At 35.1% G+C, this 22,284-nt stretch overlaps 1 protein-coding gene across 1 annotated transcript; it reads right to left on the reverse strand.

The window, feature by feature from the left end:
* Window positions 1-82: 82 nt before the first annotated feature.
* LOC125672322 (A disintegrin and metalloproteinase with thrombospondin motifs 3-like) lies at window positions 83-21,291 on the reverse strand. Its single transcript, XM_048908555.2, has 23 exons — window positions 21,075-21,291; window positions 20,861-20,891; window positions 20,345-20,697; window positions 20,034-20,151; window positions 19,702-19,865; window positions 19,538-19,621; window positions 15,147-15,300; window positions 13,879-13,984; window positions 13,480-13,623; window positions 13,181-13,307; window positions 11,515-11,631; window positions 9,318-9,460; window positions 9,170-9,233; window positions 8,572-8,677; window positions 8,289-8,425; window positions 8,071-8,191; window positions 7,837-7,926; window positions 7,593-7,753; window positions 7,359-7,497; window positions 7,144-7,276; window positions 4,167-5,742; window positions 2,302-2,440; window positions 83-489 (listed from the first exon to the last, which is right to left on the reverse strand). The coding sequence occupies exons 1-23, from the start codon at window positions 21,123-21,125 to the stop codon at window positions 377-379; spliced, it is 4,371 nt and encodes a 1,456-aa protein (XP_048764512.2). The 5' UTR covers window positions 21,126-21,291; the 3' UTR covers window positions 83-376.
* Between the last annotated feature and the right edge of the window lie 993 nt (window positions 21,292-22,284).

Genomic DNA, 22,284 nt, shown 5'->3' on the forward strand with positions numbered 1-22,284 from the left:
CATTAATTCTTACTGTGAGAGTAATAGAATGTATACAAGACAATGAATGCGTAATGAGTATTTAAAACTATACACTTTCAAATACATGTTTTAAATCATTTATTATACAGGTACCTTTGAATATATACAAATTGAATTTTAAAAATGTGTTCTTAATGATATATGTACACACATCCATCTTTGGATTAAAAAAATGTTTTGTATCAACGCTGTAAATGTGACTACTACGTGTTACATGTATAAACCATAACGCACATACTCTAAAAAATAATCCGTGATTATATTCCATGTTGTTTTATTCATTACTTGAAACGCTTTTGCATCCTTCCGCTTTCTTATATAGTCCACCGTGAATGATTGAAACAGTAAGCCAGTTTCAGATTCGGAATCTCTGACAGGAAGCACAGCACATGAATTTATATCCCCGGTATCGACACGTGTTGCGTGTGGCGCCTCTACTGCATATAGAGATTTTGTCCGAGCAGACATCTAAAATGTTTAAGAAAAAATTATAATGTTAAATTTCTGGATTTTCACACGTGATCCTAATCAGTTTTTGTGAGATGTGTGTTATTATTTGAAGAAAATTACGATTAAAAGATCTGCTAAAGAAAACCACCATTAAATGTTGTACATTACAGAAGATATGAATAGATTACAGTTAGTAAAGCTTCGCAGTTGAATTGGTTTGGATAAGTTACAGATAGTGACGTATACTTACATTTTAGTATTCATTGATTAACACAGAGACTGGATATTTGATGTTAGGTGTTCAGTATGTTAACTTAAACTTAACCAGGATTATTGAATATCACATGGATATCGTTTCCGTTTGAAAAATTTGTTTTCTGCAGGTAATACATTTGAAGTCTAACAGAACACGCAGACATTGAACCCTACTTAACATTATGAACTCGTTCCCACATGGTAACATTATGAACAGGGTCCCACATCGTAACATTATGAACAAGGTCCCACACGGCAACAATATGAATAGGGCCCCACACGGTATCATTGATTGATTATTGTTTAACGTCCCGCTCGAGAAAATTTCACTCATATGGAGATGTCACCATTGCCGGTGAAGGGCTGCAAAATTTAGGTTTATGCTCGGCGCTTATGGCCTTTGAGCAGGGAGGGAACTTTATCGTGCCACACCTGCTGTGACACGAGGCCTCCGTTTTTGCGGTCTCATCTGAAAGACCGCCCCATTTAGTCTCCTCTTATGACAAGCAAGGGGTATCGAGAACCTATTCTAACCCGGATCCTCATGGGACCACGTGGTATCAGGATGAACTATGCATCACACGGTATCGCGGTTGTTCAATGGTAGAGAGTTCGCTTCGTAACCTGGAGGTCGTGAGTCCGAGCCCCGCTCGTGCCATGGCCGCGCAAACCTAAGACGCAATCGGAACTCCTCGAATGTCTCGTGCATTCGACATAGACATATGTCGAGTGCACGAGACATTCGAGGAGTTCCGATTGACCTAAGACGTAAAACAGGTATATCTAGTGATTGCCCCTTCGGCATTTAGAAGTGAGAACCACGGGTCTTTCGGATATGACCTTAAAACGGAGATCACGTGTTGCGGCAGGCGTTGGCACGATAAAGAACCCTCACTACCACGACCGTCTAAATTTGTAGTCCTTCACGTACAACTGGTGACATCTCAATTTGAGTGAAAAGGTTTCCACGGGATGTAAAACAACCAACTAACCACACGGTATCATTATGAACAGAATCCCACACTATATTATTATGAACTGGGTCCCAGGTGATATATCATGATGAACATAACTTCACACGTTATTATTATGAACTGGGACCCATACGATATTATTATAATTCGCTTTATATCAACGGCTGCTTAAATCTGCAACATTTAATCAAAACTTTATAATGTATCTATTCATTAATGTAATTACGAGAATTCACGGTTTTTAATCCTCGTTTGAAGCAGAACAGAAAGCAAACCCAATACACTGTGTTTAGATGCTTACTCCTCCTAGGCACCTGATCCCACCTCTGGTGTGTCCAGGGGTCCGTGTTTGCCCAACTATCTAATTTGTATTGCTTGTAGGAGTTATGAGATTGATCACTGTTCGTTATCTTCACCTTGCATATTGTAGAATATTTTGTCCAACAGTGGCGTATGACAAAGTAAAAACTGTGTAGTACCATCGTAATTTACAAATGCAAGTGTTAAATAATATTCATAGATACAACTTTAGTACGCAAGGTAATTGTTAAAGTTGTACATGTGCGCGTGTTATAATATTCCCCCACATGTACACACTCACCAGTGTTACACTCGGGCTGATTGCACACTTTGGTGGTAGCTGGAGTAGGCGAAGAACACTGGGACGGATTGAGATTTTCAGCTATCGACCCGCAATATATGTATCTTCTCTGGACGCCCACGCCACAGGACACAGAACACTTCAAAATATTGCAAAAATATTAAAGGTTAACCAAATAAGAAACATGAGATAAAACAACGATTCGTATTTTTAGCTGATTTCCTCCGTTTTCATAATTTCATTCATTGACTGTGAAATTATTTATTGTTGTGATGTCAAATGTTGGAAGTTTGAGAAGAAATAGCATGTACGTGGAGTATTGATTTCGAGAATGAAACATTGATTGATGGTACAAGAGAATTTTGACCTTAAAAAGTACATTATTTTTGTGGAGGATTTAATTCGTAGATATGTCCATACCAAAGAATGAGAAACTGACTCAACCACCAGTATCTGTGATTGTACAGTGTTATTTATTGGTTGTTTGTGTAGTTGTTCACCTAACACTCTAAAGCACATCCATTTATAGATTTCTTCTTATGATTATTTATGAGAATATTAGATATGCATTTAAGGAGTCTTTACTCACAAGTTACTATTTTCTTTAAAAATTTAGTTTCATAAGAGTTCTGGCTCAAAGACACAATATTATCTACTCTTGAATCTCTTTCTAAATACTAAGTCTTAATTATACATGTACTACTACCTTCTGGATTTCGTCAAATATTCAAGTACCAACAGATCAATTTACATCATATTGTAGAATTGATCACTTTTTATTATCAAGAGGGGTAAAGTGCGTATATAATTGTTTTCATAGATTTTCCCCGGTCAAAACAAACAATGAGCTAGCCAGGCGCAATTCACTCCAACTTTAACCTATAGTGATTGAGTGGATCTTGCAAAACACATTGAAAATACATTACGAAATGCAAAATAGTTCTCGAAATTATGAACAAATCCTACATACATGTAGTTTTATATGTCGCTGGTTCAAATTTCCTATAGGTATTTTAAAAACAAATGGAATGTGTTTTGTTTCATTTCAAAGCACAATATAATTATGAGAATATGGAAGAAAAACTCAAATTATAAGTTTTATGGATGAGAAGTAACTAAATGGTTGTCTCTAATAATTATGTACATTTCACAATGTTAATGACTAGGATTCTCTTTTGAAACATATTGTTTCGTAACATATTCTAAATTTGTTCAATTAATGACACAGTCTGAAATATTTATAAGAGATTAATCATTCCCCCTGGTTAATGAACCTGCTATTAAATTTACAGAAGCTAAACCTTTTGGGAATGGTGGTATTTGTTTTTATTTGATAGATGCATCAAAGAAATAATATGTTATGACGTTTCACCAGTTTACTGAATACTGCTATGTGTAGCCTTTATATGACAATGTTGCAAGTGTTTGTTTTCCTCGATATCATTGTTTCATTTATTTAAACTGCGGTTGTATAACCACATTGCATTACTTTATCGTGTTACGATAAAACACCTAGAGCAACTAACAGAGTAATCGTATGACCATTTAAATATTAATAGACATAGAACTCCCCGATTCACTCCAAGAGTATCATTCATATTTGTATTTCGCACTTGAAACCCTTAAAACTTCATAAAAATATGAATGCAAACAGCTTCACATCCCTCGGGTCTGTACCTCGAGGTTAGATACTGAACACATGATTAATAGGGTACAATATTGTTTCGCTACAAATATTGTTTTTAGAATAGTTTTTTTTTTATTGATTCAGTTATTTGTTCTCAATGAGAAGTATTCGTAAATGAGAAACCTTTTAGAGTTCCTAACATATTATTTGTACGTGTATAGAGGTTAATTGCACATACTCTCCCCCAGTCGTCGGTAATCCATTGTCGGGTACATGGTACTCTATTGCAGGGAAACGTCGTATTAGGAAACACAATAGTGCTACAGTATTCCATTTCTACTTCCTCTGCGGTACCATTGTTCAAAAACTCTTTTTGACATGAATATGGATAATACTGAACTCCTTTACTTCCGCATGTCTCTGAGCATTCCGATAGATAGGATGATTGTCGAATTCTATATCTCCAAGAAATACAAGGTATTCTATTACAAGGACGTATTTCAGACACATCTGGTAAATGTTTGCAGAATGAAGAACTGGTTGGAATGATTGATCCATCTGGTGAAACATTTTCACATACATGTATTTTGATTTGAACACCATCTTCTCCACAGGAAGTAGAGCAAGCCGTCCAATCAAACGCTTTACTCCACTGATAATGATCACACGAGCCTAAATTACACGCTCTGGTATAATGAGGCATAGGAATATGACTACAGAGTGTATCGTTACCCGCTGGTGTCATTGTATCATTCTTGTAAACGACATAACACCCAAACAAGGCAGACTGAGTCCCTTCACCACACGATGAAGAACAATCCGTCCATCCTGGCACCATAATCCAACTGTAGACCTTATATTCACAAGGAATTCTATTACATTCTTCAGTTAAGTTTGGATATTCTATGTGACTGCAATATGATGAATCTACATCTTCTAAAGTTTTGTTTATATACACTTTTGAACAAGAAAATGTTTGTTTACGAATTCCGTCCATCCCACATGTTGTCGTACATTCACTCCATGACAATGACACCCATTTAAAACTGAAACAGTCTACTCGGTTACACGGTCTCGTAACATTGGCACTACTCGACTCATCACAGAAATTATCCTCCACATTCTTCATGGCATATTCAAACGTCACATCAAAGCACCTGTACAACTGATTTTGTACTCCTTCTTCCCCACATCCATGTGAACAATCAGACCAGTCCTTTTCTAACAGCCATTTATAAGTAGCTTGATAACAGGGAATATAACTACAAGGTCGAATCAAGTCTTCTTCTTTTGGCGATTCGGAACATTTAGCCATTGTTACTTTTACAGTTTCATTTCTAGAATTTCTTCGAACACACTCTTTCAACTTGGTTTGATAAGCGTTTTCTCCACAAGTAGCTGAACAGGGCCCCCATGTTTCCGTTGATACCAACTGGTACCATTCTGTTATGCATGGTTGACTATTGCATTTCTCAATTATTGTTGGTTTAGGTCTTTGACAAAGTGTTTCATTAACTTCTCTCTTTGAAGCATCTTCACAACGAAATAGTTTATTTCTTTGTCCACTATTACCACATGTTTGTGAGCAATCACCCCACCTCCCGGAGTCCATCCACCCATAATCTTGACACGGGACCCGGTTACAGGCCCGGGTATACGGAGGAGGAGGAAGAACCTCGTCACATAAAGATAAGTCAAGGTATTCTATTTTGCCACCTGTTTCTTTCTCACACTTGTATAGTTGATGCTGTATGCCATTCTCACCACAGGTTTCATTACAATCTGTCCAGTCATTAAGCATTGCCCATCTTAGCCTGAAAATAGATAACTTGAAGTCATATCCATGACATGAATTAACGAAACAAAATACAGGTATGGCTGTAACGGATCATACAGTGTAATACATTATAAAGATCAATGAAATAGTAACTATCGAATCTAGCGAAAATTCGTCATTATTGTTCACATTTTCTTAAAATATACGACATCTGTCTGGAAAGTTCATGGACTAGGCGTATATTTTCTGTCTGGAAAGTTCATGGACTAGGCGTATACGACATCTGTCTGGAAAGTTCATGGACTAGGCGTATACGACATCTGTCTGGAAAGTTCATGGACTAGGCGTATATTTTCTGTCTGGAAAGTTCATGGACTAGGCGTATATTTTCTGTCTGGAAAGTTCATGGACTAGGCGTATATTTTCTGTCTGGAAAGTTCATGGACTAGGCGTATACGACATCTGTCTGGAAAGTTCATGGACTAGGCGTATACGACATCTGTCTGGAAAGTTCATGGACTAGGCGTATATTTTCTGTCTGGAAAGTTCATGGACTAGGCGTATATTTTCTGTCTGGAAAGTTCATGGACTAGGCGTATATTTTCTCTCTGGAAAGTTCATGGACTAGGCGTATATTTTCAACCGTTTTTAAAAACAACAGGCTTCGTTGTACGAAAACTGCAAATGTTCATTAAATAAGGTAAATATAAAAAAAATAATTCATAGATATTATTGTATATACACTCTGCAAAAGATGTTATTGCCAAAACTAGCATTCCAACGAAACTGTAAACTATTTAATTTTCAAAAGTGAATAATGATTTCAAGATGAAATTAAAAGTACCAAACTCAATACACATCAGGTCTCCTCAATTGAATTTCAGAGGAGTTGATACATATCCTTTTCTCATACGACCCGAAGCTTTGTGTCTTTTTCTTCTAACTGTAAAGTAAATCTTAGAGCTTTTTACTGGCTTTATTTTAGAAACAAAATGAATGCCATTGCCATGTGATTCTTGGCAACTGTGCCTGATGGTATCAAAAGTTTATTTCCGCATATATGGATGACATGTTTTTATTTAAAATAAAACCATTTCAACTTAATGGAAGGTGGCGTCATTGAAATTGACTATACATAGCTTACCACAAAGCAAAAAGTGTACTTCCTCTAATATATACCGTATGTAAAATGTTATCTAAAACCTGTAAATCAATGAAAACAAACCAATATTTTGCTTCTATTTCTTCAAGTTTGTTAAAGTCAAGATTTTCATATGTGACGTCAGATTCATACATGTAATTACATATACTATTGTCCACTCTCAAAAGGGCCTTTAAACAATATACAATGAATCAATCAATTTCGAGATAACATTAAAGGTAACGTATACTCGAAATGCATACGCTAAAATTAGCAGAACTGTTTTGTTTTACTCACGTGTATGGTGTACATGCCATTCGTTTACATTTAACCGGTTTTCCACTCGGATCTTTCAAATACTGACATTTTCCTCTGTCCACTTTGGTGTCGTTTTCCTTGCTATAGCATCCGTAAATTAAACTCTGCTCACCTGGGAAAGGGAGATAACTTTTGAAATCTGATAAAAAAATTTCAATTATAGTTTGAGGAATAAATCAAATATTGATTACTACCTGTTCCGCAGGTGACAGAACAATCTGTCCACCCCTCATATTTGTAGTAATAAAACATTTTTTCATGGGTGTTATCGTCTTTTGAAGTCGTGTACTGGTAATCGTATGATGCGTATGAATATTTATTACGTGGCAGTACCTGAAACGAAAACCATGAGCTTTTCAAAAGCAAAGTCAATTTCAAACATTGCGTGCTATAATATTTGTATTTAAGAACCCTGAATTTAATTTTACCATAACTTTCAGTTTTCTTTGAATTGGACCTTTGGACATCAACATTTCCAGATTCCCGTATTTGTACACAAACCAGGCCCCAGTTGCTACAAACTCACGAGATGGACCATGCGTCCGTCCGCCATTCAAGAGATAAATGCCATATCTCGGATCCTGGAGGGCTTAGAATTAATAAATCACCATATTACTAAAATGATGAGGCTGATATACATTATGTTGGTGATGACCTTTAACTTATTCATACCAAGAAAATGTGAAGCCTTGGATAACTCCTTAATGGTGATGTTCCTAGCGCCTTTAGGTAAAACAAGCAAATCCACGTAGTCATTTTGGTCTGCAAGAAATAGTTTGCAAGTCACAATTTTTATCATTGGATTACAAAACTAAATATTGATTTGCTGTAGCATTTATCAATACATTTGGCATTTAGTGGAGAGACAGTTTAATAGATATGAATGTCAGATTTATTTCTTCATACTTGATTTGAATTTTTTGTGAAATCTTCCTTCCACAATTTTACACTGAGAATTATCTCCTTCGCAAATTCCACATATGTCTTGTTTGACAGTGGAATTCATCTTCCCGTCACAACCAACGTCCTTTAAAAAGAAAGCACAATATGCTAGTCTTCCTAATTTTAATCCTAGTTTCTATAATCATATCCTACATGAAATATCACAAGCTACCAATAATTACAATGCATTTTCCGTCCACACAGATGTTAGTTGGATCATCATAGGAACATGGAACACCATTATCCACAAGAATGTTGTCAAATGTAGCGATTTCTCTTGTGAGATTGGAAACACAAGACAGAACGCATAACTTCTCAGCTAAAAATAATCGTTTGAAAAGTTTTCAGTAAAATAAATGTCTTCAGTGTGTCACGGCATCACAAAACATTAACCAAATCATACAACGTTATACATGTGAATCAATTAATCAGAATTTGCTTCAGATTAAAAGTAAACCATCTTACGGTCTTTTACTTGATATGGCATCCAATTGTGCTGGCCAGGTCTAACACCCATCGAGTCCAGCATGCCACACTGGATCTTACGAACATCTGTATATGAAGTGCAGACCTGAAAAGATTTTTTGTTTTCCATTATTTCAAAGACGATGTCAACACTTGACAATAGCAAATCAAAAAACTTACAACAGATTTGCTAGTGACATTTCATCTCCCTGGACAACACAAAAGGATTTACATTATATGTGTCTATCTCATCGCCCTTGATAACACAAGAAATTATAAAACTTTTGATAGATTTGCCCGTGTCCATCCCATAGCCCTAGACAACACAAAGACAAATTATAAAACTTTGAATAGATTTATGTCTCTATGTTATAACCCTGTAAAACACAACGACGAGGTATATCCTTTCAATAGATTTGCATGTGTCCCTCTCATCACAGTGGACAACACAATGATTAATTATAAAACTTACAGTAGATTTGCATGTGTCCCTCTCATCACAGTGGACAACACAATGATTAATTATAAAACTTACAGTAGATTTGCATGTGTCCCTCTCATCACAGTGGACAACACAATGATTAATTATGAAACTTACAGTAGATTTACATGTGTCCCTCTCATCGCTGTGACCACCACACTCTTTCCCGTCATACATGGGCCTGTAATTTGAATCCATACACGTGTATTTTAAGTTCACTCATCAATTAAGAAATACTTTCCAGCATATCTGATTTTAATCTTACTTTGGATTTGTACAGTCACGAGTCCTCTGCCGTAACCCAATACCACATGCAGCGGAACACGACGACCACTTTCCCCAAGCGCTCCAACCTCCGTTTACAGGCGTGTGATGACCAAAATAAACACAACGGCCATCTTCACAATGCTGTAGTGATAAAAATTCTAGCGTATTTTTTGCTTTAATCTAATGAACATATATTTTTCTTATATTATATTTGATCATAATACTATTTATTGAAGCACAGCTACAGTACTTGGCCATAAGTAAGTCATTGTTTTATTTTTCCAATATATATTTCATTGAAAAATACCTTTTTTGAAAAAAAACCCAACTTATTGCAGCATTGCTTGTAGATCATTTTTATGGATATAATATCAAAAAATAAAGAATTGTTTGTAGTTTCTTCACATAATTTTGAAATACTTTTATTTGTAGAACTTTTAGTAAACTTGAAATCGCAAAGTTTTTTTTTCAAATTAACAACATCAAAACGTATTACTTTTCAACACTTTACACGACCATTCCTCACGATAAATTAAAAACTAGACTTCTTAGCATTATAGACAGTTGCTTCTCTGACAGAAATGGACAAAGAAAATATTCATATCTAGTGATCAGTCATCCACAAAATTACTTTGTTAAACACCACTCTGATTCCACACACAAGAAATTCATTTCAAAATTAAGGATTATCTCCCTCATGCATAGCTCTTATCCTTGGACGAATTTGGCTCCACTTTTTTGGCACGCTGTTTTTGGCTATATTTAGCTCTAAAACTTCATAGTTATTTTGGATTTCAAACATTTCGGTTGAGCATCACTGAAGAGACATTATTTGTCGTAATGCGCATCTGGTGCATCAAAATTGGTACCGTATAAGTTTTACACAAGTACTTTAAAGTTGAAATTAAAAATATGCTGGAGTTCCTCATTGACAATATTTTCATAGTATTTGGTGATCAGGTCTTCCAACAGCCTTTTGGAATGACCATGATCGAATTGTGCTCCTTTGTTAGCCAACATGTTTTTTTTTATTATTATGAAGAGAGTTATTCAAAAACTCTTGCTGTGGCCTTCAATGCGACATTTAGATATATCGTCGATGTTTTATCTAATCATTAATAATAATAAAAATTTCATTCATATGTCGATTCATATGTGAACTCGAAATAAATGACACCACAGAGTCGTCCACTTCTGCTTCATACTTACATATTTTATTGAAAATAGATATTAACGGCAAACTAACAACTCAACTTTATGATGAACGGGATAATTTCAGTTTCGTCATCGTCAACTTTGCATATTTACATGTATGTAGCAATATCCCATTATCACCTGCATATGGTGTTTATATATCTCAACAGATTCGATACGCTAGAGTTTATTCTGTGTATGATCAGGTTTTAAAACGAGACAGGCTACAGACAAACAAGTTGATGGTGCAGGGGTTTCAACAGTCTCGTTTAAGCTCAGCAAATGTTGTGGTCGTTATAACAATCTACCGGTAGTTTGCCAATACAACCTATCACTGGGTCAAATGCTGTCTGACTTGTTTCATACGGATTGTTAGGCCTTTCTTAGCACACTGATTTTTACTACGATAACTCCGTTTACTGGTACCTGATCAAGATAAAGGGCTCATGGCAGGTGTGACAGGTCGACAGGGAATGTTTACTTCTCCTAGATACCTGATCCCACCTCTGGTATTTCCAGGGGTCCGTGTGTGCCCAACTCTATTTTGTATTGTTTATAGATGTTATGAGATTGATCGCTGTTCGTTATCTTCACCTTTCATAGGGCTCACGGCAGGTGTGACCGGTCGACAGAGTATGCTTACTCCTCCTAGGCACCTGATCCCACGTGTCCAGGGGTCCGTGTTTGCCCAACTATCTATTTTGTTTTGCTTGTAGGAGTTATGAGATTGATCACTGTTCGTTATATTCACCTTTCATCTGTAGGTGTTGCTATGAAATCACATGTCAAATGTGAAATTGAAATTTTAGGACACAAATTTGTAAAGAAATTATTGTTTTGTGAGTCGAAAATTTTGCCATGATGATTTCATAAACTATTCTCATGAAATATATAGTGAAAAATGAAATGATGACTCACTTATGACCATGTACTGCACTTTCACAATCAAACATGTGTCAATATCAAATATTTAAAATTTGAAATTTTGTCTATAAAGCTACCTTTTCGTTTCCACATGGAGTTCCTTCAAGGGGAGGTCCCCGTTTGGTTTTGCACATTCCATTACCCCGATCGGTAGGACCGGAACACCACAACATTGCACATATCTCTCCGTAAAACTAATCCAATCACAAAAAATAATACATTTTTCATACATAAAAAATGCTATTCATTTTGATATGAAAACCTCAGATTTAACGAAATTAAACTTGGATTGTGTTTATCATTGTTTGATTTTGTGTTATTATCCACATCTGCTTCCTACTTGAGTATTTTATTGAACATAAAATAACACAACTTTATGACTAACGCGATGATTTAAGCTTCCCCATCGTTAATTTCCCATATTTATGTAGCAATATCCCATTGCCACCTGGATATAGTGTTAATGTCTCTTAGCCCATTCAATACACAAGAGCATGTTCTGCGTATGATCACTTTTTAAATCGAGGCAGGCTACTGACAAATAAATTAATGTTACAGGGGTTTCAAAAGTCTCGTTTAAAGGCAGCATTTCGCAAATTCTATGGTAGTTATAACGATCTAATTTACAAATATAACATGTTAGTAGGTCAAATGCTGTCTGACGTGTTTCCTATCATTTGTTAGGTCGTTCTTTACATACTAATTGTGACTACGGATGGCTCCGTTTACCCATTTCAAGGGTTTCTGATCCGTTCCGCTTTATATAAACCTATGAACGAATAGGCATTGTGAGACGGGTTGGAAATCCAGTTCTCTGATTGGCCTCATCAGAGGATGCATGATCCAATCATAAACATTGTTTTATTAGAATGGAAACGCAATATTAAGCAGAAAACCATGCGATTTTGTCAACCTTGTGACTCCCGTTTGCTGTCAGCAGTTAAGTGTATACTTCGTATTTGAAAATCTTTAGCTGAAACTGAATATATGAAGCAGAATGTTGCAGATACTTGTTTAATTGCGAACTTTATAACGAGTCATGTTCACGCTAAAATAGGTTTTTACTATTTAAACTAATATAGTTCCTAGGTAGCAATTTGAGATCGCTATGTTTGTTTAATACGCGCTCTCCGATTAGTCACTTACTCCACTTATATGAAGTGGAGCGGATTAGAAACACTTGACTCGGGAAATATATATCTCGGAGCTTTCTTTTACAATACATTTGATGCATAGAAAAATGCAAACTTCTAGAAATTCTGTATTAAATGTACTGAAAATCATACGACAAGACAAAAATACGTAATACATGAAAGTTTCTAGGTTATTGATTGCAAAATTGTTACGATCGATGTAAATACGGATATTATGAATATTTCTATATTGATAAGTTTGTTAGATTAGATTTATTTACTTACAAGTATTTACTTACATTTTAGTCACTCATAATGGAGATTCAATCATGCTAATTGTAACACTGGTAAACTTGAGACACTAGTCAACTAGGTGTCGAATTTTAAGAAAGCAAGTGTTAAATATGCTCTGTCTGCTTAATTAACACTTTATTCTCTTTCTCATATGGTAGATATCAAAATTCTTCATAGATGCGAATAACAAATAATTTTTCATAAAAGGATTTACAAATTTTACACTAAGAGGCCAACATAATTAAATACACGTATATGAAAAGCGAACTGAATATTTACATGTGAATGGTTGTTGAAGTTTATACAAGAGACATACCCTCGGACATAGAACGTTACCAGCCCCAAACTCATTACGACACTGCTCCGTGAGTGAGAACTCTTTTCCTAATGGCAATTCAACAGATTTTGATGAAGATGGTCTGTTATTCAAACAGGTTAGGGATCTACATATGTAAATGGGAAACACATTTTTTATGATTCATAAATGTACGCTTTATAACCATTCAATTCTGGACGGTTATAAAACTTATTACATTAACAATCTATGAAATTTGAATATAAGTAAATGGTTTTTAGATAACACGGTGTAATTCCAGTATAAGACATTTTACGTACGGGAGGACTTGGTTCATTCTTTCGTTACTACAGTCTGTCCACCAGTACAGCTTTAGGTTTGATCTCACCATCGCGGCCATGATACTCGTTTCATACTGACGTCCGGAGCATGTGTTTCCGTGGCCGTTGTGATACAACCCGAAGCTTTAAACCATGAATTTGAGATCGTGTTTGTACTTGCATGTTAAATTAAATCCATGGATGCTATTGAACTAAATGTCAGTTATACCGGTAATTACTGCAACTGAGAAATTTTATATCTAATTCAAAATGCATTGTATTAGTTGCTACATCCTAAACGCATTCTTTTTTAAAGACATTGATGTTTACATTTAACTTTTTCTGCAAAATACTTTCTTCCCACGGTAAAACCTATCACGTTAAATGATATGAACTCACATATGCGCCACCTCGTGAGCTATAATGAAGGCTGATGTAAACCCCTCGTCTTTAACCACTGCGCAGCTTCGACTTGGGTTACACATCCCAGTGATCGGGGCATAACCTGTAAGCAGAATACAAGTGGTGAAGAACAATTACCTTAATCATTATTATAGTCGATCATATCAAGATGAATCTCCGTTTTATCAACTTACCGGGAAACATGCAAGCTAAATACTTTGTTTATTTATCAAAATTATAATATTTCTTCGCGTCAAGTATTTTGAAAGATGAAAAAATGAAAAAATAAATTAATGAATGATTAGAATTAAACCATTTAATAGATGCATGTACAATGTACTACTAAATATATAAGGAAATGCATCATATGGAGCAACAACAGTCAACCTTGGTAATATCCAAAACTGTCCTCTAAAAGATATCCGATGAAAGCAACATTTACTGTATCACAGAACCAGAAATCTCTGGAAGACTAACGACAATCAGGATAGTTCATTAATTGTCCCAGAATTAATAGGTATCTTAATGAAGAGCATTTGCAAGTAAGTAACAACAGATAACAAGTTAATGGATGTATCAATTCCGTATCTAAATTAAAACAATCACACAATAAAGCAATCATTGACTACATGGGAGGTAACTAAGTAAGGATAAGGATTTATCAGCTGCAGAGAAAAAGTTAAATCCTCTGCGATCTAACTTTACGGTCAATGTATTTTTTTTTCAAAATGATAAATCCTTTGCATCCTTGCACATAAAGTCAATAATCACAGATTAATCTATCACAACGCAAGCAGCTGCACACTAGCGGCGTAAACACATCAAACAAATTCTACTTAAGTCTCAACTTTTATCAGCCGAGTAATATTCCTACGTCGGTATCCCCGCCGTGGGTGATATACCCACATTCGCTTGGTAACTGGAAAGAACTTTCAAATGCAAGTCAAACGGATCATTACAATTTTAATGTATTATGAGTTCTTATCATCTCCATTTCTGATATCATTATCTTTTATCTTTCACTTGTTTTCAATTAAACATTAACATGAAATACTCGCAGTTTACATGCATTTGCGTAATTGGGATAGGTAATGCACTTTTTAAACCATTTGTCCTCTTCATGTATGAATTCTGTAGTTAGGAAATTCGAAAGGAAACTGCAGAAACACAAACTACTTCTACAAATTGCTATTTAATTTCCACCATGAATGGTTGGTTTGCTAATTCATCAACATATTTATTTATTAATCTGATTTTGCACTAACCAGCAGGTCCTATTCCAGTTCTCGTCAGAAGAACTGCGACGTCAAAATGGTGTCCTCCATTGTTGCTCATCTTGTTGTAGGCTTGTTGCGCTGTCCATCGACAGAAATTGTCCACAGTCCTTCTAGCATCATTCCGATGTATTATAGTACTCTCCTGGTCCAAACAAAGTTATAACAGTAATTGCCATCTTTAAGACAGTAATACCAACCCTTTTATTCAAGACGTTTTCGCACATGACGACAGTCTGATGGGACGTAGTTTTACATTTACATGGATATCATTGTCAGTACATGTACATCTGATGTCATTTCCTTATCTGGATAATTGAGGTATATTTTGGAAGCAGATTTAACATTAATTAACCTAGCCTCAAGACCATAAACTGAGAATAGACTTGTGTGTAAATTTTAAATCCAGTTAACTTTTGAAATAATTTTCATAAACAAATAAACTTTTCAGTATATGTTTGTATTTGATTTCTTTTTTTACAAACCAGAAGGTTTTTTTAACAGCTGTGCTATATAAATCATACGATAAGGGATACAAGTAATCAAAATTTTGACTTATGTATATTCTCAGTTTATGGTCTTCAGACCAGATTATACAGAGTTGATGATACATGTGACAATATATTTAAGTACTTTTAGATGTTGTAATCAAACTGCATTTTAGATGAGTGATAAAGTTAAATTACTTGAGTTCAATCTCAAGTGACTATAAATTTTTAAAAATACAGAACTTACAAGGTTACTAAATGTACACTAAAGATGCATACAATCAGACTAACTTTATGCGTAATAATAGCTTTATATAATTTTTATTCCAACACGGTTATTGCAAAGATCAAAGGAATGCCGCGGTCATTATTCTGCGATATACCTTCATACACAATAACTGATTATGAGAAAATTAATACTCATATCACTTGCACTTCGTATTTTGCTAATGCAACAACAAAGTTGATCCTGGGGGGATCCGGGTTAGAATAGGTCCTCAGTACCCCTTGCTTGTCGTAAGAGGCGAATAAATGGGGCGGTCCTTCGGATGAGAACGGGGGCCTCCGTGGCTGAGTGGTTAGAGCATCGCGCTCAAACTCACACGGCCTTTCACCTCTGTCGGCGCGGGTTCGAATCCCGCTCGCGCCGGTAAGTGAGAAAGTTTCCCAGTTTACTTTCGGAAAGTCGGTGGTTTCTTCCCAGTTACTTGGTATCTGGGTTCTCTCTTCCACCAATAAAAAACTGGGCGCCACCATATAACTGAAAAATTGTTGAGTGTGACGGAAAACATCAATCAATCAATCGGATGAGAACGCAAAAACCGAGGCCCCGTGTCACTGCAGGTGTGGCACGATAAAGATCCCTCCTTGCTCAAAGGCCGTAAGTGCCAAGCATAGGCCTAGATTTTACAGCCCTTCACCGGTAGTGGTGGTATCTCCATATGGGTGAAAAATTCTCGAGAGGGACGTTAAACAATATACAATCAATCAATAAAGTCGATGACTGATAATTCAATTTTATAATCATAAAAATCAATTAATATATGTGGTAAAACAAATTCATAAATGACAGAAGAACATTTGTTATTCAGTGTAAACCAATCATCTGTATTTCGAGAGCGATACACATGTAAACATGGTGATGCACAGACAAGTTTTTCTTGAACTGTATTCAAAGTAATTGATATAATCCGTTTACATCAAACTAAAAAATACTCGAAATATTTTTTCTAAATAGATTTAGAATATCCTACTATCTCACTTTTTTCGTCAGCAAAAAAAAAGTAGACCGTTTAGGAAACTGCCATGATGTCACAATGACCTAATTTGTAGCTATATAGAAAAACGATCGACTGTATATTTCTAAGCCGTAGCAGAATAGAAATAAAGTTCTTGTTTTCGTGTATGTTGCAGGTTAACCACCTTGGTCTCAAAATGTTGTTTGAAATATAAAAACCTCGGCTTTTATCTTTCAAAACTACATTTCTCGACCTCGGAAGTTATCCTGCAACATACACAAAACGCGATCATTATTTCTTAATTATATTGCATATCTGGAATATATAAGTCGATTGCAGTATCTACATCATGTCATGTTTGATGTTGTGGATCCTAATCAATTCAGGTGTCAAAGAAAAGGAAAAATTCATTACTGCAGATTCCTTATTTTACGCTGGTACTTTAATCAAGAGTTCTTACATGTATTATATCAACAGAAAAAGGAAAAGCGAGTAATTTTTATTTCGCGAGTGATGCCTCTCGCTAAATTACGCGATAATAAATCCCCCGCGAATAATCAGGAATCTACAGTATTCTAGAATACCCGGTATAATTTATTCAAAAGCTTCTACATGAGAAGAAAAAATCTCTTGTTGTGGCCTTCCACTCGACAATTAGATATATCGACGACGCTTTATCTATTGAAATCATCATTTTCAGTCATATGTCGATTCGATATATCCCTGTGAACTCGAAATAAAAGACACGATAGAGTCAGTGATTTTTGTTTTGTTTTCAAACTACTACCCCTCCTTTTGAATTGGGAAAAATTAGCGATATTTTCCTCAAATTGGGAAAAATCATTCATACTAAATTAAAATGGTAAAGATGCATAAAATAATCAAATAATTTTTTTTTTTAGGTTTATTTCAGATCTGATTTAAAATCATAAAATAAATCATTATTTAACATTAAATATGTATTGGAAGTCACACCTTGTATAGATATTATTTATTTTTTCTAAGAAATACTTATTGTCTAATTTCATAAAGAAAATAATAAATTATCGATTCACCAGCATTTGTACCCATAATCTTGTAAATATTAAAATAATCAAGTTTCCAGAATATCTCTCCTGTTTGTATTTTTCGGATTTTAGTAAAAACCCTATACTGTTGGCCACTTCCTGTTATTAGCCTGATCCTACATATAATGGCTGTCAAACTAAATCGTCAACAATATGACTTAATGTGTATCTGGAAACTATATACTTCGCTGCATATCTGCTTATATGGATGTCTCTATTGTTTTACATATTCTTTACAAAACCTTTTGCATGTGCAGTGGTTTGGAGAATAAAACTGAAGAAAAAAACGTATTTACTCTGTCAGCAATATACGGTAACCTTTTTTTTTTAAATGGCCTAATTTCCCTAGATTTCAAATTGGGAAAAACATATAAATATAATTGGGAAAAAATAGCTAATTTTAGTGAGGGGAAACAGCCGAATATCGGTGGCATTTTGGCCCAAAAAAATCACTGAGAATCCTCCACGTCTGCTTCTTACTTGGATGTTTTATTGAAAATATATATTAACAGCAAACTAACAACTCAACTTTATGACAAACGGGATAATTTCAGCTTCTCCATCGAATGAAAAATTCTCAAGCGGGACGTTGAACAATATGCAATCAACCAACCATTGTCATATTCCCATCTTTATGTAGCAATATTCCATTATCACCTGCATATAGTGTTTATATCTCTCAACTGATTCGATACGCAAGAGCTTGTTCTGCGTATGGTCAGTTTTTAAATCGAGACAGGCTACTGAAAAACAAGTTGATGTTACAAGGGTTTCAACAGTCTCGCTTAAAGTCAGCATTTCGCAAATTCTGTAGTGGTTATAACGATCTAATTTACAAATATAACCTGGCACTAGGTCGAATGCTGTCTGACGTGTTTCCTACTCCCTGTTAGGTCTTTCTTTACATACTAATTTTGACTAAGGATGACTCGAAAATTCTATAACGATCTAATACAACCTATCATTGGGTCAAATGTTGTCCGACGTATTTCATGCTGATTGTTAAGCCGGTCTTGGCTCAGACTACGGATTACTCCATTTACCTGATCAGGATATAGGGCTTACAGCGGGTGTGACCGATCCACAGGGGATGCTTACTCCTCCTAAGCACCTGGTATATTTAGAGGTCTGTGTTTGCCCAACTTTCAAATTTGTATTCCTTATTCGAGTTATGAGATTGATCACTGTTTGTTATCTTCACCTTTCATACACATCACCATGGCCTGATTGGTCTACGATCCAGCAATTATAGAACAAATTGTTGTTTCTAACCCCCATTGAACATTTTCAGGTTAAACACAACAATTCTACAGCAAAGTCAAAATCTTAAAACCAAATCAATTCGAAAACATTGGTGCAGGACCCATATTCAATTCCCAAAACCAATGTATACATGTACAAGATACATGTCCAAATATTAAGGATGGATAGTGCGGGAAAACAAAATTTCTTGCTAAAACGTACCAATACACGTACAGGTGTTCGATGATTAAAAGACGGAAACACAGAAAATATAAAGTTATTCTCCTTTGATGTAAGATTTTCTTCTTTAGAAGGTAAGCATTCTGAATGTATGAAGGATAATTTACCGTCTGTTTGTCCATCTCCACGGTTTTCACAGTAACAACTTCAATATCCGCAGATAACGTGTCGTGTTTGTATACCTTGTTCACCTGAAATACACAATATTAAGAAAGTATTACATGTATGTTGTGTTCTTGTTTGAAAGATATCCATGTGAAGTGCTACTCACAATATTCATGAGGGTAAGTAAGTAGGTTTCCAGTTTGTTTTTGCTAACGATCGCAGTGACGCTAGTATCGGCTACAATGAGAACTTCAAGATATTTCCTTCCACTCTTCGTCTGCCGTTTTCGTCTTCTAAGATTCCTCTCGTTTGGTCGCATATACCTAGTATCTGTCAAATAAAAAAAACATTTGAACATGAATGTGTATCTTTTTTTTTTCTTTTCGTTTTTAACATATGTATGTACAATTTGGGAGTGAACACAAATTCAGGAAACTGAATTTTATTATGTTTGAATTGCAAAATGGCGAAATGTCTACAAGACACATAAAAACATACCTTTCGGAATGGAACAAAGTTTAACATTATGAAGTGATTCATTACTAAGACCATCATTCTCTAGTTGTTCTAAATGGTCAATTGAAATTTCATATTCGTCTGTCAGGATATAACCATTCTGCGAGAGAAAAACTTCAATAAAACTCTTAAATTCAAGGTGATTTCTTACAAGTTTCTTCATAATCTATAACAAATTCAATGCTCTTAACATGTAGGCGATATACTTAGTGCTTATTCAAATTTCTGGAATATCAAAACGGTAAATGACGTTGAAACACATTTGATATGTACAAGGTATCAAATTTTCATACCAATCCGTCACATAAAGACACAGCAGCAAAACTTCTATCTTGACCAATAACAAATCCTTGGTAAAAACAATCATCCTCTAATATCTCAGAGTACGTGATGTTTCCACTGGTCCACTCTCTGTGACGTTTGCTGGTATGGATATTTTGTTTATGGAGCTCCAGGGTAAAGGCTCTAGTGTTCAATGGAATGGTTATGTATAAATCTGTGGGATTTGCTGTTCTTTTATCAGCTTCAGGACCCGTTTTATAGTCTTGTGGATCAAATGAGATATCGGAAACGAATTTCCCACTAACAGTGGATATAAATGGAGTAATCAGAAGGCGTTCTTCGTGCTGGCAACTTTTATGGTATTCTGGTAATTGAACACGAATTAGAACAAACTGTTAACTCGTATTCTATGCAAAACTGAATTACAATATATTTCAATGCAAAATAAGCTAAAGATGCGTACCAGCATATACTGAAGTCCCTATCATTAGTTATATTTCAATGCAAAATAAGCTAAAGATACGTACCAGCATATACTGAAGTCCCTATCATTAGTTCCTAATAATAAAAACAAAAGAACTAAGCCAAGAAAAACCTCGACAAATTAGATAACATCAGACATAAATCTAAATTACAATCTACAAAACATGGCTGTTTTTATATATCTAATGTTTTTGAAAACAAATAAATATAGTTTTAAAAACACATTTTAGCCTGCGCTAGTGATGAAAACAAACTTACCAGTATAAGGAAGGTTTGAAGTAGGGCATTCATGATAAAGTCAGCTTTCATTTACAGCGCCAAGACTTGAATGCGAAGTCAGCAATGCACAATTTTAGCATGAACAGTTGTTTAAGTTCTAAAAAGCATAGCAATCAATGTCCTCAATAAAAATATAGCTTGCTAATTCAAACAGACAATTTTACGCAATGTCTTGTAACACTTGCCAAAATTTGAGCCACGGAACCATGTTTAACAGAGGCAGCTGGATTGACGTTAATCTTGTACAGCCATCTAAATCGTAGTAAAGAGGAAATATATTGTAATGAGTTGAAGTTTCGTGTAAATGTGATTTGTTTATCACCCAAATAGCACTGACACGTATAGGCAGTCTTATTGTTGGGTTTCAAATTGTTATCTAATCAAACCCTCTTCTTAAACTTTTTAAACTCGTCAATTTTTCGGTAAAGTTAAAATTGAATTAACCACATTTCTTTTACAAGTTGCCAGGTACAGTTACCACTCCTTTTGAGTACATGTTGGCTTAAATTGAAAGGTGATAACTTTAGAATTGATGCATTTAAAATTTGCTGACTACATGCAAAAAGGTGACTAACTATGGATCTGTCTTATAAATGAGATAAAGGACTTAACACTGTGTGTAAATGAAGAAACCTTTAATAATGTTGTAAGAAGCTTAACTCAATCAGTCCTATTGATTTTTTCGTTGATGTAAGCTGCATCAGAAAATGTGTGTTCGAGAAGAAGCAGTTACTTCTAAGAATCGTTCATTTTGAGGCCAATTTTCATGGCTATAGAATTAATTCTCGAGTGTAGGGAGATATCATGGATCGGTTATAACCACGCAATAACACAGATGATGCAAACATATAATTCTAAGTATCGTAAAGTCTTGTTATATTTTTGAAGAAGAAAACAGATCCCTAACTTTTACCTGTGGTAGATAATACATCATAAATCTGGTTATTATCTACCGATACCTTTATACTATACCGTAAATCTGGCTATCATTTGACAACACTTTATGATATACAATATATATGGTAACTATCTAACAATAGCTTTAAAATGTATCGTTATACCTTGCCAAAATGTGTGCTACAGACCCATGTACAACAGAGACACCTGGAGGCCACAATTCTAGTCACCATTTAACAATACCTTTACAGTGTGCCCGACATCTAATTTTATCAGACACCTTGGAATATTT

This window comes from Ostrea edulis, chromosome 4 (assembly GCF_947568905.1).
Source record: "Ostrea edulis chromosome 4, xbOstEdul1.1, whole genome shotgun sequence".
Lineage (NCBI taxonomy): Eukaryota > Metazoa > Mollusca > Bivalvia > Ostreida > Ostreidae > Ostrea > Ostrea edulis.

Excerpts from the sequence above, each read along its gene's own strand:
- LOC125672322 (XM_048908555.2), bottom strand. The coding sequence starts at position 21,125 with ATGAAAGCTGACTTTATCATGAATGCCCTACTTCAAACCTTCCTTATA. Across the intron at positions 19,622-19,701 it reads TACTTACCCTCATGAATATT|GTGAACAAGGTATACAAACA; the intron begins GTGAGTAGCACT and ends TGTGTATTTCAG. Across the intron at positions 13,624-13,878 it reads GCTCACGAGGTGGCGCATAT|CTTCGGGTTGTATCACAACG; the intron begins GTGAGTTCATAT and ends CATGGTTTAAAG.